The 13090-nt window shown below is 54.9% G+C and overlaps 5 protein-coding genes across 5 annotated transcripts; 3 read left to right on the plus strand and 2 right to left on the minus strand.

Annotated features, from left to right (window-relative positions):
* Positions 1-62: 62 nt before the first annotated feature.
* BO97DRAFT_383990 (acetyl-CoA synthetase-like protein) lies at positions 63-3391 on the minus strand (the record flags this gene model as incomplete). The annotated part of the gene is made up of 2 exons (XM_025693398.1): positions 63-2999; positions 3086-3391. The coding sequence occupies 2 exons, from the start codon at positions 3389-3391 to the stop codon at positions 63-65; spliced, it is 3243 nt and encodes a 1080-aa protein (XP_025555187.1).
* A 954-nt stretch (positions 3392-4345) lies between these two features.
* BO97DRAFT_421275 (uncharacterized protein) lies at positions 4346-4867 on the plus strand (the record flags this gene model as incomplete). Its single annotated transcript, XM_025696708.1, has 3 exons — positions 4346-4462; positions 4518-4656; positions 4719-4867. 3 exons carry the CDS (start codon positions 4346-4348, stop codon positions 4865-4867), a joined length of 405 nt encoding a protein of 134 aa, XP_025555188.1.
* Positions 4868-5223: 356 nt separating this feature from the next.
* hxB (putative molybdenum cofactor sulfurase protein (HxB)) lies at positions 5224-8412 on the plus strand. The gene is made up of 2 exons (XM_025699265.1): positions 5224-5815; positions 5879-8412. The coding sequence occupies exons 1-2, from the start codon at positions 5716-5718 to the stop codon at positions 8290-8292; spliced, it is 2514 nt and encodes an 837-aa protein (XP_025555189.1). The 5' UTR covers positions 5224-5715; the 3' UTR covers positions 8293-8412.
* Positions 8413-8469: 57 nt separating this feature from the next.
* Positions 8470-9774, minus strand: BO97DRAFT_440611 (mitochondrial 54S ribosomal protein mL59). Its single transcript, XM_025698096.1, has 2 exons — positions 8941-9774; positions 8470-8823 (listed from the first exon to the last, which is right to left on the minus strand). The coding sequence occupies exons 1-2, from the start codon at positions 9652-9654 to the stop codon at positions 8776-8778; spliced, it is 762 nt and encodes a 253-aa protein (XP_025555190.1). The 5' UTR covers positions 9655-9774; the 3' UTR covers positions 8470-8775.
* Positions 9775-10017: 243 nt separating this feature from the next.
* On the plus strand, positions 10018-13010 carry BO97DRAFT_403208 (putative mRNA splicing protein (Prp39)). The gene is made up of 4 exons (XM_025694683.1): positions 10018-10285; positions 10360-10575; positions 10637-10740; positions 11286-13010. The coding sequence occupies exons 1-4, from the start codon at positions 10217-10219 to the stop codon at positions 12652-12654; spliced, it is 1758 nt and encodes a 585-aa protein (XP_025555191.1). The 5' UTR covers positions 10018-10216; the 3' UTR covers positions 12655-13010.
* Positions 13011-13090: the final 80 nt, after the last annotated feature.

Consider the following 13090-nt stretch of genomic DNA (forward strand, 5'->3'; position numbering starts at 1 on the left):
GCATCTTTTTCAAACAGTTGTACCAATATGAAGCAGATAAACGAGATGAAATCCCTGTTCCTCTAGTTCAACAACCACTCCGCCATCCACTTCTCCAGCCACTCGGCCTTCACCCCATCGACCGCACGCAACTTCTCACTCACCTCGGCCGTCCGTTCCGTCTCGAGAATGGTGGTGTCCTCAGACGTCGTCGCTAGCAATCCCTCGAAGAATCCCAGTAACCTGGCGGCCGGGTTCCGCTCTAGACGGACCTGCATGTCCTCCTCGCCAACCCCTTGCCCACGGTTTGTCGCGGTCTCCATGTCCTGCCGGACCAGCTGCACCCACTTGCGAAGCGGGACAGTCTCGATACTTTCCTTGTCGGTGGCGAGGGCCTTGGCGACGACGGGGCGGATCGCATTCCAAGGCTGGGCGTGGAGATTCACGGGGTGGAAGACTTGTACTCCTGCATTCTGGTTGTTCTCAGCCCCGCGAAGCGCCAGGTCGATGAGGATATCTGCCAGGAGGTCCACGGGCACCCAGTCGATGCGGTCGAGCGTGTCCCCCAGGGTATCGGGGAGGGCATGGAGGTGTCGGGCGCTGCGGACGAGGCAGGGGAACCATTCCGTCGGGTTCCAGCGGCCCGCGGCGCGGACGGCGCCGGCGACCTGGCCAATGCGGGCGAATGTGTAGTGCGGGGTTCTCTTGCCTTGTTGATGTGCTGCGTGCGCGAGGAGGTGCTCGGCGATGTACTTGCTGTTGGCGTAGCCGTTTGGGGCTGGCGTGGTGGTTTCGATGACGGTCTCTGGGATGGGGCTGGGTTGCTCGGTGCGGTGGCCGAAGATGGAGCTCACTGAGGAAAGGAGGAATAACTGTCGACACTGGACGCTGCGGGTGGTAAAGTTGAGGAGGTTGACGACGCCCTGCAGGTGGGGCTTGAAGGAGGCAAGTGGCAGGTTGAAGTTGACGGGCCAGGCGTTGTGGATAACCAGGGTGGCCGTCTGTTGCAGCTGAGTGAGAATCTCGTGTTGGAGGCCCAGATCGCTTCGGCTGAGGTCTGCACTGTGGAAGCTCACGTGCGATTCGTGCTCCGACAGCGCGGCCAGTCCGTACGCTGCGAGGCGTTCGCTTTGCTTGTCCTGAGCGCGGTCATTGCGGTTTAGACAGTGGATATGCTTGATTGAGGGGCTCTGAAGAAGGCTGGAAAGGATATAGGTTCCTAATTGGCCGGTGGAGCCGGTCAGGATCACGGTATGTGACGCAGGGGATGCAGTCACGCGAATAGCAGGATTTGGCTTCTCGATCTGAGCAGTGAGCTCCTGCAGGAGTTGCTCTCGTTCCTGGAGTAGGGCCTGCTGCTGCTGCTCCTTCGACCTTTCACCCTGATGATGCAGCTGCTGGACGGCCTGGGTAAGTGCTCTGACCGAGGGATGCAGGTAGATAAGATTAGGCGTCAAGGTAGGGAGGTTGAGACCCTGCTTGAGCACACGCGTCAAGGTGATCGCTTGCAGGGAATCCAAGCCCATCTCAAGCCAGTTCTTGTCATCCGACAGCTCTGCATTCCAGCCTGTGATGCTAAGAATAGAATCCCGGATATAGGCCGTGACCTGAACCGCATCATCCATGCTCCTGGGGCCAGCGATCTGGCCTCCATCCAGCTGTGTGAAGCGCTCAGCGTCATTATAGAGAGCATCAAGCTCCGCAGCGTAGAGTGCCAAGGTCCCCGCGCGCTGCACAGTACCCTTCCCAGCCCGCAGCATAGGCTTGTCTGGGGTAGTAAAGAGAATTTGACTCTTTGTAATACGAGCGTGAGCAGGGCACTCAGTATTGGCTTGCTGGATACTAGGCCAGATCTTCTCAATCCAAGCAGCGCGCTCACTCGTACTCAACGCTTTATCTACACCGCCCAGCTCCACCAGCAGCGAGGCTTGAAAGCGCTGTGTACCAGCGACCAGGGCCCCTGTTACAACCCCAGGATTGGAAGAGACAATGTATTGCTCCATCGAAACCGGGTTGGTCTTCTCGCCATTGAGGAAGACAATAACATCGTCCAGACGCGCGGATGGACGCCAAAGACCAGGCTTCGTAGGATGAGGTATCATCAGGTCATTGGTATGGTATTCCTGGCGGTCCGGGAAGATATGAAAGGGGAACTGATGGCCTTCACGTGCTGGAGTACGCACAACCACGGCCTCATACTCGCTGCCGGACACGTGTCGAAACTCCATACCCAGTTCCGGGTGGAAATGCAGGTAACGCCAGTCAGTCAACGGGTCCCAGGTACTCTTCTTGTGGATAACGTTTAGAATCCCCATCTCCGTTGCGCCATAGCCGTTCACAATCTTCAGTTTCCGCGCAACTGTGTCTCCAATTACCTGGGGGAGATCGCCACCGCAGTACATCATGTACTCCAGATGCTGGCTGATGTAGTCCAAGAGCTCTGGATTCTGGGCCAGTTCTTGTACAATTGAAGGCACGGCGATCGCCCAGTCAAACGGAGTCTGTTTCCTGGCTGCCACGAGACCGGCGGCGCTGGGTAGGCCGGCGGCGGTAGGTATAATAAGAGTACAGTCGACGGGCATCATAATAAAAAGGATGTGTCCCAGCCCTGCGGCATGAAAGGGTGGTAAGGAAAGATACACGCGCTTGCCAAAGCCCCATTGGTCTTGGCCCTCACAGCCCTCGGGGATTGCCAGTCGCTGCATGTGCATATGCTTTACCGCGCCCTCATGGGTCCAAATAATAGGCTTGGGGATCCCCGTCGACCCGGAAGTGTGCAAGATTGCGAGTCGATCATGGGCGGCCTCGGGGTATGTTTTGAGATAGGGAAATGGGGGATATTCCGTGGTGAGAAGTTCATTGGTGCTTGGGGCATCGACGACCCTGAGGATAGGGTGGGCCGCCTGTATGCCCGCAATAAATGGAGGATGCGGCGACGGCGCCAGCAACGTGGTGCATTCAAGCTTGGTGAAGAGCGACTGGTGAGCTACTGCACTGTTGCGCGGTGAAGTCAGGAATATCTGAATTTAAGTTCCAGTTTCTGTTAGCTTGGACACTACTGAAAAAAGAAATGAATAGATTCGCAGGACGGATCGGATTATCATACACAGTATCCGGCCTTGACTGCGCCCAACACCAACGCTGGATACCGCAGGTCATTCCCACCCAGATAGGCCAGGGTCTCTTTCCCATTCCCAGGGCCCAGCGTTTCGGTCAGCCACTTGGCAACGCCATTGATCGCATTGGCAAGGGCTTTGTAGGTGACCGGCCGGTACCCATCATCGTAGCTCATGGGGTTCACTGGGTATTCTGCATATATCGCCTCCGGCTTGACCTTAGCATAATGATCCACAATGTTGGGGACCAACTGGGTTCGCGGGTCAAAGTCAGTGGAGGGAGTCCAAGTAGTCATGGTGAGAGTGATGAATGACCGAAACGATAGAAGAAGTGAGGGTGTTAATGATTGATGGGTTCAAATCCCGCCGGGGGACGTGTGCTTCCATTTATGTATGAAGTCGAAGCAACCAAGCGATAACAGAGGGCAAATTACCCCGCACATTTCATTCACTCTGGAACATAGGAAAGAAGGAGCAAAAGGAAAAAAAGAGAAAAAAAAAAAGAAAGAAAGAAAGAAGAAGAGCAAAAACAAAACCCAAAACAGAAAAAGTACTAAAGGATTTCCCGCGCTTCGAAATGTCAGATTTTAGTGTATTGATCCTTCCGCCGCGCCTGCCCAGCCCCCAGACCCCTCGCTGTGTTTGTCCGAACCTAACCCTAGGTACATAGTGTTAGCTACTAGTCAATGAAGCTAATGCATTTCATGTCACAGTGAACTTACGATCCACAACAATCGTTCCAGGTTCAATGTCCGACCGTTGCCGGCCTAGAGTGACCAACCCCGCTAACAGAGGAGCTGCATCGGGCCTCGCATCTCCAACAGTCGCAGAGCTGCCGGTTGAGTGCATGCGGTCCCCTTTGGCTCACGGTGGGGAGACCAGGTCTCCTAGCATCTCTCCATTGGACCGATAATGGTAATGATGAGGTTGATAAGGCGAGTCCGTCTGCATTGCAGGCAGACGAGGTCCTCCTCGCCACGACAGCAGTTGGCGTATCATTTCCCGACATTTTGACTGTGTTGGGCAAGTCGTCTCACAGGCTGCTAGGTCTTGAATGTGCTGGGACCACCTTACAGGTAGGTTCGCGCTGCAGCCTCCGAGCCGGTAACCGAGTCCTTAGCTTCGGTCTGGGCAGGTTTGGCATCAAAGTACAGGCCAACCAGAATACTCTGTGCCGTATTCCCGACGGTATCTCCATGGCTCACGCCGCAGGTCTACCCTGGGCGTTCGGCACTGCCTAGCACATCCTAATGGAGCTTGGCCGCCTGCGCCGTGGTCAAGGTGTTCTGATTCATGCTGCTGCCGGTGCCACGGGTCAAGCAGCAATACAGCTGGCCCACCACCTGTGTGCGAAGATCTATGCCACGGTCAGCAACGACACAAAGAAACAGTATCTGATGAATACCTATAAATTGTCCGAAGACCGAATCTTCCAGAGCCGGGGACGCTCACTTCAAGGGTGGCATTTTGAAGGAGACCAAGGGCCGGGGAGTGGACTTGGTGATTAACCACCCCACCTTGATGGTGACATACAACGCGCCTCATGGGACTGTGTCGCTCCGTACGGGCAGATGATTCCAACCACGAACAGGGCCCTGACGCTCACCAACTCGGATCACCAAGCGACAACTACGTATCTCGACGTCGTGCGCTGGATACAGGAGCGACCCCACATGCTCCAACATGCGGTGCAGAACGTGATGCCGCTCATTGAGGCGGGCCACCTCTCACTCGGCACGATTTGCAAGACAAACCGGTCCTGGCGCGATTGAGGAGACATTCCGTGCAATGGAGGACCGGACCTCCATCGGTCGAACAGTCATTGATTAGAGCAGGCAAAAACTGTCTCCAGGCTGGAGTTAAAGCCTAATACTGTCAGCCTATACCCACGCACCAGATAGCTAGGTATAGAGCAAAAGACGCTAACCTAAACAGGAACGCTATACTCTTTGAAGTAATTCGCCGTCACTACGGTGTGCTTAGTATGTAGCGGGCGAATCTCTTGTCTAGTCCGGAAGAAGCATGATGCAAGCCAGGATGATCGGATCTGGCCGCTCCCCGCGCTCGATAACAAGCGCAGGAGTGGGGGAAGCTTCACTTCTCCAACTGTCTGGGTGCCTTAACACATTGGTCTTTTAGGCTCACCAGCATCACCACCCAATCTTATATATCCGTTTGAGTCCCCCACTGTCTCTGTAAACGTTACACGGAGTTCTCTGACGCTCGTGTCACAGAGAGAAGGCTAATCACTCCGTGGCGAATTGTTGGGGCTGGGGTTCGGTAAGCTCCGATAATAGCCTTATCGGCCCAGCGCCCTTTTTAAACAATTAGTTTAAGTTATTGTTCCTGACACCCCCAGTCTGTCTTTCTCAATAATTGATACGACCTCACTCAAAGTGTAGAGCCTGATAAGCCTGATCTGTTACTTCATTATACACTGAAATCCCCCCCTTTCCAGAGTCCCTGCTCGACTACCCTTCCGACTTTTAGATGTGTGAGCGCGCGAGAACCACCGCTCGCCACCCCAGAGCTCAACTATACTCCAGCGCGACTGCGCTTCCAAGTAACGACCGCTCTTGGGCTCTGATGCTGCTCACATTGCCTAGGACTATTGGTCAAGATGGTGGACTATGAAATCAGGGAGGCTGTATCTGATTACTGCCGGGGCTACTCCGAAGATATCGATGCCATTCGGGAACGCGAATACCCCTTGCTGAGAGGTTCGACTACAGGAGCCACCCAACACGAGAGAAACGACGCTAACCCTTAACATTGATGTCTAGATACAACATATTTGGATCATGCTGGGACTACTCTCTACGCAAAGTCCCTGATTGAGTCCTTCTCGCGCGACCTCACCTCCAACCTCTACGGTAACCCGCATTCGCTCTCCGCACCATCCCAACTATCTACGCAGCGCATCGATGACACCCGACTACGAGCCCTTCGATTCTTTACCGCCGACCCAGAAGAATTCGACCTTGTCTTCGTGGCTAACGCCACCGCAGCCATCAAATTGGTTGTCGATGCTCTCCGAGATGCAACACCAAAAGGGTTCTGGTACGGGTACCATGTGGACGCGCACACAAGCCTGGTCGGGGCTCGTGAGCTCGCAGACCTCGGAAGCCGGTGCTTTATGGCCGACGAAGAAGTCGAGCGCTGGATCTCCGAGTTAGACTCTGGGCCCGTGGGCGGGGGTGACCGCTTATTTGCGTTCCCTGCGCAGTCTAATATGAACGGTCGTCGGCTCCCGCTCGAATGGTGCGGGCATATCCGCCGTTCTTCCTCCGGGAGTGTCTATACCCTCCTCGACGCCGCTTCGTTGGTATCCACGTCTCCCCTGGATTTGAGCGATGCTGCAACTGCACCGGACTTCACGGTACTTTCTTTTTACAAGATCTTTGGGTTTCCGGACCTGGGGGCTTTGATCGTCCGCAAGAGTGCAGGACACGTCTTCGACAAGCGGAGGTTCTTTGGGGGCGGGACGGTGGATATGGTTCTCACGCACCAAACGTCGTGGCATGCCAAAAAGCGGGCTTCGATACACGAACGGCTGGAAGATGGGACCCTGCCGTTTCATAACATCATCGCGCTGGATCTGGCCTTCGAGACGCATGCTCGTCTCTTTGGCTCGATGCGGAATGTCTCAACGCATACGCGATTTCTGGCTAGGAAGCTCTATGATCGGATGACTGCTTTAAGGCATTACAATGGGGAGAGAGTCTGTCATGTTTATTCATCGCCATGCGCGGACTTTAGTGATTCGTCTTCGCAGGGGCCGATCTTGGCTTTCAATTTGCGGAGTAGCCAGGGGGCGTGGATTGGGAAGTCGGAGGTGGAGAGGTTGGCGAGTGTCAAGAACATTCAAACCAGGTCCGGAACCCTTTGTAACCCTGGAGGCACGGCGGCGAGTCTTGAATGGACCGGTGCGGACATGCTCCGGCATTTCTCGAACGGGCTGCGTTGCGGAGACGATCATGATATCATGGATGGGCGGCCAACTGGGATATTGAGAGTCAGCCTCGGTGCAATGAGCAGCCTGAGTGACATTAACACGTTCATGGCTTTCCTGGAAGAGTTCTACGTGGAGAAGAGTCTCAATGTGGGTTCGTTGGCACCGCCAACGGAGAATACCCTCATTCAGCAGCCAGGGTTCTACGTGGAGAGTCTGTCCGTATACCCTATCAAGAGCTGCGGCGCATTCAAAGTGCCAGACGGCCGACGCTGGGAGATCCACCCCGAGGGATTGGCATGGGATCGGGAATGGTGCCTGATCCACCAGGGAACAGGCGCAGCACTCAACCAGAAGCGATATCCACGCATGGCGCTTGTCCGGCCGTTCGTCGACCTCGCTGCTGGAGTCCTGCGGATTACCTGTGGAGCAGACGTCTCCTCTGCGCAGCACAAGACTCTGGAAATCCCCCTCCGTCGAGAGAATATGAACCTCGTCTCCACCTCACTATGCCAGAACGCTTCCAAGCCCTCCACCGTCTGTGGCGACCAAGTCATCGTCCAGGCGTATTCCTCCCACGATGTATCCTCCTTCTTCTCCAGCTTCCTCGGTGTGCCATGCACCCTCGCGCGCTTCCCTCCACAATCGTCTACGCGATGCGCTTCCTCCACCGGCCCTCTCACCAACAGAAGCTCGCCTCTCAGGTCGTCGACGACGATGCCAGGCTCCTTCCCGCAAGACACCTCGGCACCACCGAATCCCATCCTCCTCTCCAACGAGAGTCCAATCCTCTTGATCTCACGCTCATCCGTCAACCATCTAAACGAGACGATCAAGCGTAACAACAACACCGCTAGCAGCAGCAACAGCAACAGCAAGAAAGCCGTCGCCGCCGACGTCTTCCGCGCCAACATCGTGATCGCAGAGCATCCCCACAAGCCAGCGCATTTCGAGAACCCCTACATCGAAGATCGCTGGCAGAGCGTGCGCATTGGGCCCGAACGCCTCCCGCTCAATGTCCTGGGATCTTGTCAGCGGTGCCAGATGGTATGCGTGGATCAGTACACCGGTGTCCGTGGGGACGAGCCCTATTCAACGCTGGCGAAGACGCGGAAGGTAGGAAACAAGATCTACTTTGGACGACATCTGGGTTTGGCTTCGATGGGGGTTCCGGGTGGCGCTGACTCTGGGTCTCGGACGGTGATGGTTGGCGATGTTGTGGATCCGTCGTTTGGGTTTGACTGAGGATTTCTGTTTGGAGTTTTGCGTGTGAGCTTTTTTTTTTTTTTTTTTTTTTTGCCATGATTGGGATGGCGTTTGAGGACTTTGATTTTTGCGCGATGGCAGATACCAGATACCGGATATACCGGGTTGAGTCGATACTCAGCTCTAGTGAAGTGAACACGTGATAGGCATTCAAATGCATGACTTAATAGTATAGAAACAATGTAACTATTTGTACAGTACCTAAGAAACTGATAACTCCCGTTCCGAAACATGATGATACGATGACAATGACGACGGTGTCGATGAGGTTCACTCAACCCTCACCTCGAGTGGGTGATTGGTCATGTAGGACCTGAGAATAGATCCGTCCTGGCCTTTGGAAAGACCTCCCATGAAACATGACTCAACCATATATCCCAAACAAATCCCCGGGTCGGAGCGAATCGAGCAGTCCCGAACACCCCCGACCCGACCAAAGCAGAGAGAGAAAAGCGCGAGCGTTTATTGCCGGCGCTTGGGCCACTGCTTCCAACCACGACCATGACCTCTCTATAAGAAAAGCGTTAGCAATCTGCATCACCGAACCAGAACCGCATCCCACCATTCGTCCATCCAGATGGTGGAGTAAAAGAATGAAGGGGGAAAGGAAGGGAAATAGAATCGTACCTGCTTCCACAAGCGGACCATCTCGGGCATCTCGAGCATGGCATTGCGGCGAACCTCGAGACGGGTCTCCATGGTGCGCTCCCACTTGTGACCCTTGACCTTCTGGCCGACACCGGTACCCTTGATGGCAAGGCCCTGCTCGGCGCGGCGCAAGGCCTTATACTCGGTGGACTTGGGCCCCGGCGGCAGTAGCTCCTCCACGCCGTGCTTCTTGGCCAGTTTGACCAGCTCCGCCTGTCGCCGCAGCCCGAACTTCGGCCCACTCCAGCGCCTGCCCGTGGTCGTCCACACCTTCCGCGGCAGGAACGGGTTCGCGTGCCGCGCCGGCGTCCACAGCAGCGCCTTCGACGCCGATCGATCCGCCGGCTTGTAGCCCTTGGCGTCGCGGTTGGGCGTGTACGGTGACGGCAACGACTCGAAGATGGCGTCTGCGATCGGTGTGCTACTGCTGCTGCTGGGTTCTGTTGCGGTGGTCTTGGGGTTGGTGTTCGGGGGGATCGTCGTCGGTGCCCCGGCCGTCGCTGCTACTGTCGCCGCTGCGCTCGATTGCACCGGTGAGGTCGCGGACGCGGACACCGCTGCTGCTGGCAGATTGGGCGTCGGGAGGGGAGGGCGAACCGCTGCGGAATAGATGTGCGGAGGATAGCGTGCGAAGAAGTTGCGGAGCCGTAGGGGCAGTTGGGTCACCAGACTGCCGGCTTGGGGAGTAGCCATTCTTGTGAAGTTTTCTTTTTTGGTCCCGTCGGCCTGGGGGGGAGAAGGAAGGAGAGAGATGGGAAAGAGAAAGACCGTGGTGAGGTGGACCGGACTCAAGTTTCTGGAGATCTGCTCTCTTTTCCCGATTTGCACAACTTTTGATTGCTTTGCATTCAAACCCCGACGGCTGTGGCGCTAGTCCCTCTGAGGAAAGGAGGCTCAGTTGGGCGGAATTGTGTGGCAGAAAATGCACCGCGCGGCTTTCCGTAGTGGCTGGTGCAGAGAGAAGAACGAAAAGAGGCTGAGTTACCTGGGTACCGGTAGCGTAAGTTAGTTAGTGTTAGTGAAGGTCCATCCAAGGTTCATCCGTCTTCGCTACTCCTCGTCGCCTCGCCTTTCTCCCTCCTTGCGGGATTCCACACAGCTTTGAGACCCTTTCTTGCCCCTTGTCGTCGCTTGTCTCTCTTGTTGTTGTTACTCTTGTTGATCTCCTCCCTCCCTTTCTCTTTCTTACTCTCGTGGACTTTTGGCTTTCTCCAACTCTCAAATCGTCACGGCCACCCCCGCTCATACTGCCATCATGGCGGACTACAATTATGGAGGTTCCGAGGAGGAGAATGCGGAGTTGAGGAAGCTCGAGACTGAATTGGTATGTACTGGTGCCATTCTGTGATTCTTGGAGAATTTTTCAGCATCTGGAGCTGACGCAAGCTTTCCTCTTAGCTCGATGACCCGGATAATTTCGAGACCTGGGAGAAGCTCGTTCGCGCCGCAGAGGCCTTGGAGGGTGGCATCAACCGCAACTCCAACCCCCAGGCCATCACCACCGTGCGCAATATCTACGATCGCTTCCTGGCCAAGTTCCCTCTCCTGTTCGGATACTGGAAGAAGTATGCCGATCTGGAATTCTCCATCACCGGAACCGAGGCTGCAGATATGGTATGGAAAACTCCTGCTTCAAAGGTCGCTCGCTGGTCGCGCGGTCGCTGATCGAAAATAGGTCTATGAGCGTGGTGTTGCTAGCATCTCGCCCTCGGTTGATCTGTGGACCAACTACTGCTCCTTCAAGGCAGAGACTTCGCACGATGCCGACGTGATTCGAGAGTAAGTATAACTAGAGCTGCTTTTCCTTTCCTTGCCCCTCGTAACCATGATCAATGCAGCACGGACATTGTTGATGGTGCCGGACCTGCGTGGTGCAAATCTCCGCTGCCAGCAGTTCCCTCAATGATGGGTGAGATTTCGCCTTTACCCGGGTTCCAAAAAGAAAAACTGGAGTTTACTTCTCACCCATGGCTTATTCAGGCTGTTTCATCTCCCTTCCCTCCCTTTGAAAGAAAAGTTTTGAATTATCTGATTTGAAGTCACAACCACCTTGCCCTGCACGGACCTCATCGGCTGTGTTTCGATGACGCCTACTCTGCGCTCGATGCAGATGGAGGAAAAAACAGACGTTCCCATCCATAGTTCTCACCACTTGGTTGTTCGAATTTCCTGAATCCGCAGGCATTGGAAATCTGATGCTCATGTTTGCTATCCTTGTCATCTCTTCCCTTCCTCCCCCCCGCATCCTCCCACTTCCCCCCCCCATCGGTCTTCGACTGTCAGCGTGTAATGGCTTGCTAACCATTTTCTACCTCTGTGCGCAGGCTTTTCGAACGTGGCGCGAGCAGTGTCGGCCTAGACTTCCTAGCACACCCCTTCTGGGATAAGTACATCGAGTTTGAGGAACGCGTGGAGGCCGTTGACAAGATCTTCGCTATCTTGGGCCGAGTCATCCACATCCCCATGCACCAGTATGCTCGGTACTTTGAGCGGTATAGGCAGTTGGCGCAGACTCGGCCTGTGGCCGAATTGGCAGCGCCCGAGACGCTATCGCAATTCCGTGCCGAGCTCGACGCAGCTGCTGGACAGATTGCCCCTGGCGCAAAGGCAGAGGCTGAAATCGAGAGGGATTTGCGACTGCGCGTTGACAGCCACCACCTCGAAGTATTCTCCAAGACTCAGACCGAGACCACGAAGCGTTGGACTTATGAATCAGAGATCAAGCGTCCGTATTTCCACGTTACCGAGCTGGATGAAGGTCAGCTGTTGAACTGGAAGAAGTACCTGGACTTTGAGGAATCCGAGGGATCTTACGCTCGCACCCAGTTCTTGTATGAGAGGTGTCTCGTAACATGTGCACACTACGATGAGTTCTGGCAGCGTTATGCTAGATGGATGGCCGCTCAGCCCGGCAAAGAGGAGGAAGTGCGCATCATCTATCAACGTGCAAGCTGCTTGTACGTGCCCATTGCAAACCCGGCAACGCGTCTTCAATATGCCTACTTCGAAGAGATGAGCGGTCGTGTGGATGTTGCTAAGGATATTCATGATGCCATCCTGATCCACCTTCCCAACCACGTTGAGACGATAGTCTCCTTGGCCAACATGTCGCGTCGCCATGGCGGACTGGAAGCTGCCATTGAAGTATATAAGACGCAGCTCGACTCGCCACAGTGTGACCTAGCCACAAAGGCAGCTCTTGTTGCCGAATGGGCCCGGCTCCTGTGGAAGATCAAGGGTTCGTCCGAAGAGGCCCGCCAGGTCTATCAAAAGAACCAGCAGTACTACATGGATAGCCGCCCCTTCTGGACGAGCTATCTCCACTTCGAACTTGAACAGCCCACCAGTTCTTCGACTGAAACCGTGCAATACGAGCGTATCAAGCAGGTCGTCGATGAAATCCGCACCAAGAGTTCCCTACCGGCTCCGGCAGTGAGGGAGCTTGTGCAGCTGTACATGGTCTACCTGCTCGAACGCGGCACCAAGGACGCTGCCAAGGAGTATATGACTCTAGACCGGGAGGTCCATGGGCCTGCGTCCGTGTCGCACATGCAGGCCGCTGAAGTGGCAGCACCAGCCCCTGTGGTAGCCACCCCGGTGGCCCCGGCGACGGCGGAAGTCGTCGTCCCCACGCCCCAAGCCAATGCTTATGCTGGTTACTACCAGCAGACGCCTGTTAACGGTGACGCGTGAGTGTTTTCTCAGACTCATTGTTTCGATCTGAGCTTGCCGAAGCCCAGGTCCATTAACTTCTGATATCCCTCTTACGGTGGTTGGTTTTCCTTTCCCGTTCCAAGCCGGCGATGGCTTGTCGATATGTAGAACAAATAGCCCCCATTTATCCCCCGATCTCCTTTTATTGATTATGCAGCTTTCAGCGACTCTGGCGTGTTGAGTGAGGGAGGAGCAAAGTCATCTATCTAGCCGGAGCAATCGAATCTGCCTGCTCCCGGACTGCTTCCCAACGAATTTCATGTGAACTGGTTGGGTGGATCTTATGAATTGGACACAGTCTCCATTGTACTCTAATGCGTAGGTAGCTTCCTTTATCAATACTATACAAGTGATTGTATTGCAGATGTAGTGTTTAGGATCTATTTGGTAACATGGATGTAGTCTAATTTCATTT

Source organism: Aspergillus homomorphus, assembly GCF_003184865.1.
Source record: "Aspergillus homomorphus CBS 101889 unplaced genomic scaffold BO97scaffold_4, whole genome shotgun sequence".
In the NCBI taxonomy this organism is placed as follows: domain Eukaryota; kingdom Fungi; phylum Ascomycota; class Eurotiomycetes; order Eurotiales; family Aspergillaceae; genus Aspergillus; species Aspergillus homomorphus.

Bases quoted from the DNA above. Each gene is read 5' to 3' on its own strand.
- BO97DRAFT_440611 (XM_025698096.1), bottom strand. From the start codon at position 9,654: ATGGCTACTCCCCAAGCCGGCAGTCTGGTGACCCAACTGCCCCTACGG. The intron at 8,824-8,940 runs GTACGATTCTAT...CTTTTCTTATAG, and splicing joins TGGTCCGCTTGTGGAAGCAG to AGAGGTCATGGTCGTGGTTG.
- hxB (XM_025699265.1), top strand. From the start codon at position 5,716: ATGGTGGACTATGAAATCAGGGAGGCTGTATCTGATTACTGCCGGGGC. The intron at 5,816-5,878 runs GTTCGACTACAG...ATTGATGTCTAG, and splicing joins CGAATACCCCTTGCTGAGAG to ATACAACATATTTGGATCAT.
- BO97DRAFT_403208 (XM_025694683.1), top strand. From the start codon at position 10,217: ATGGCGGACTACAATTATGGAGGTTCCGAGGAGGAGAATGCGGAGTTG. The intron at 10,286-10,359 runs GTATGTACTGGT...CTTTCCTCTTAG, and splicing joins GGAAGCTCGAGACTGAATTG to CTCGATGACCCGGATAATTT. The intron at 10,741-11,285 runs GTAAGTATAACT...CTCTGTGCGCAG, and splicing joins GATGCCGACGTGATTCGAGA to GCTTTTCGAACGTGGCGCGA.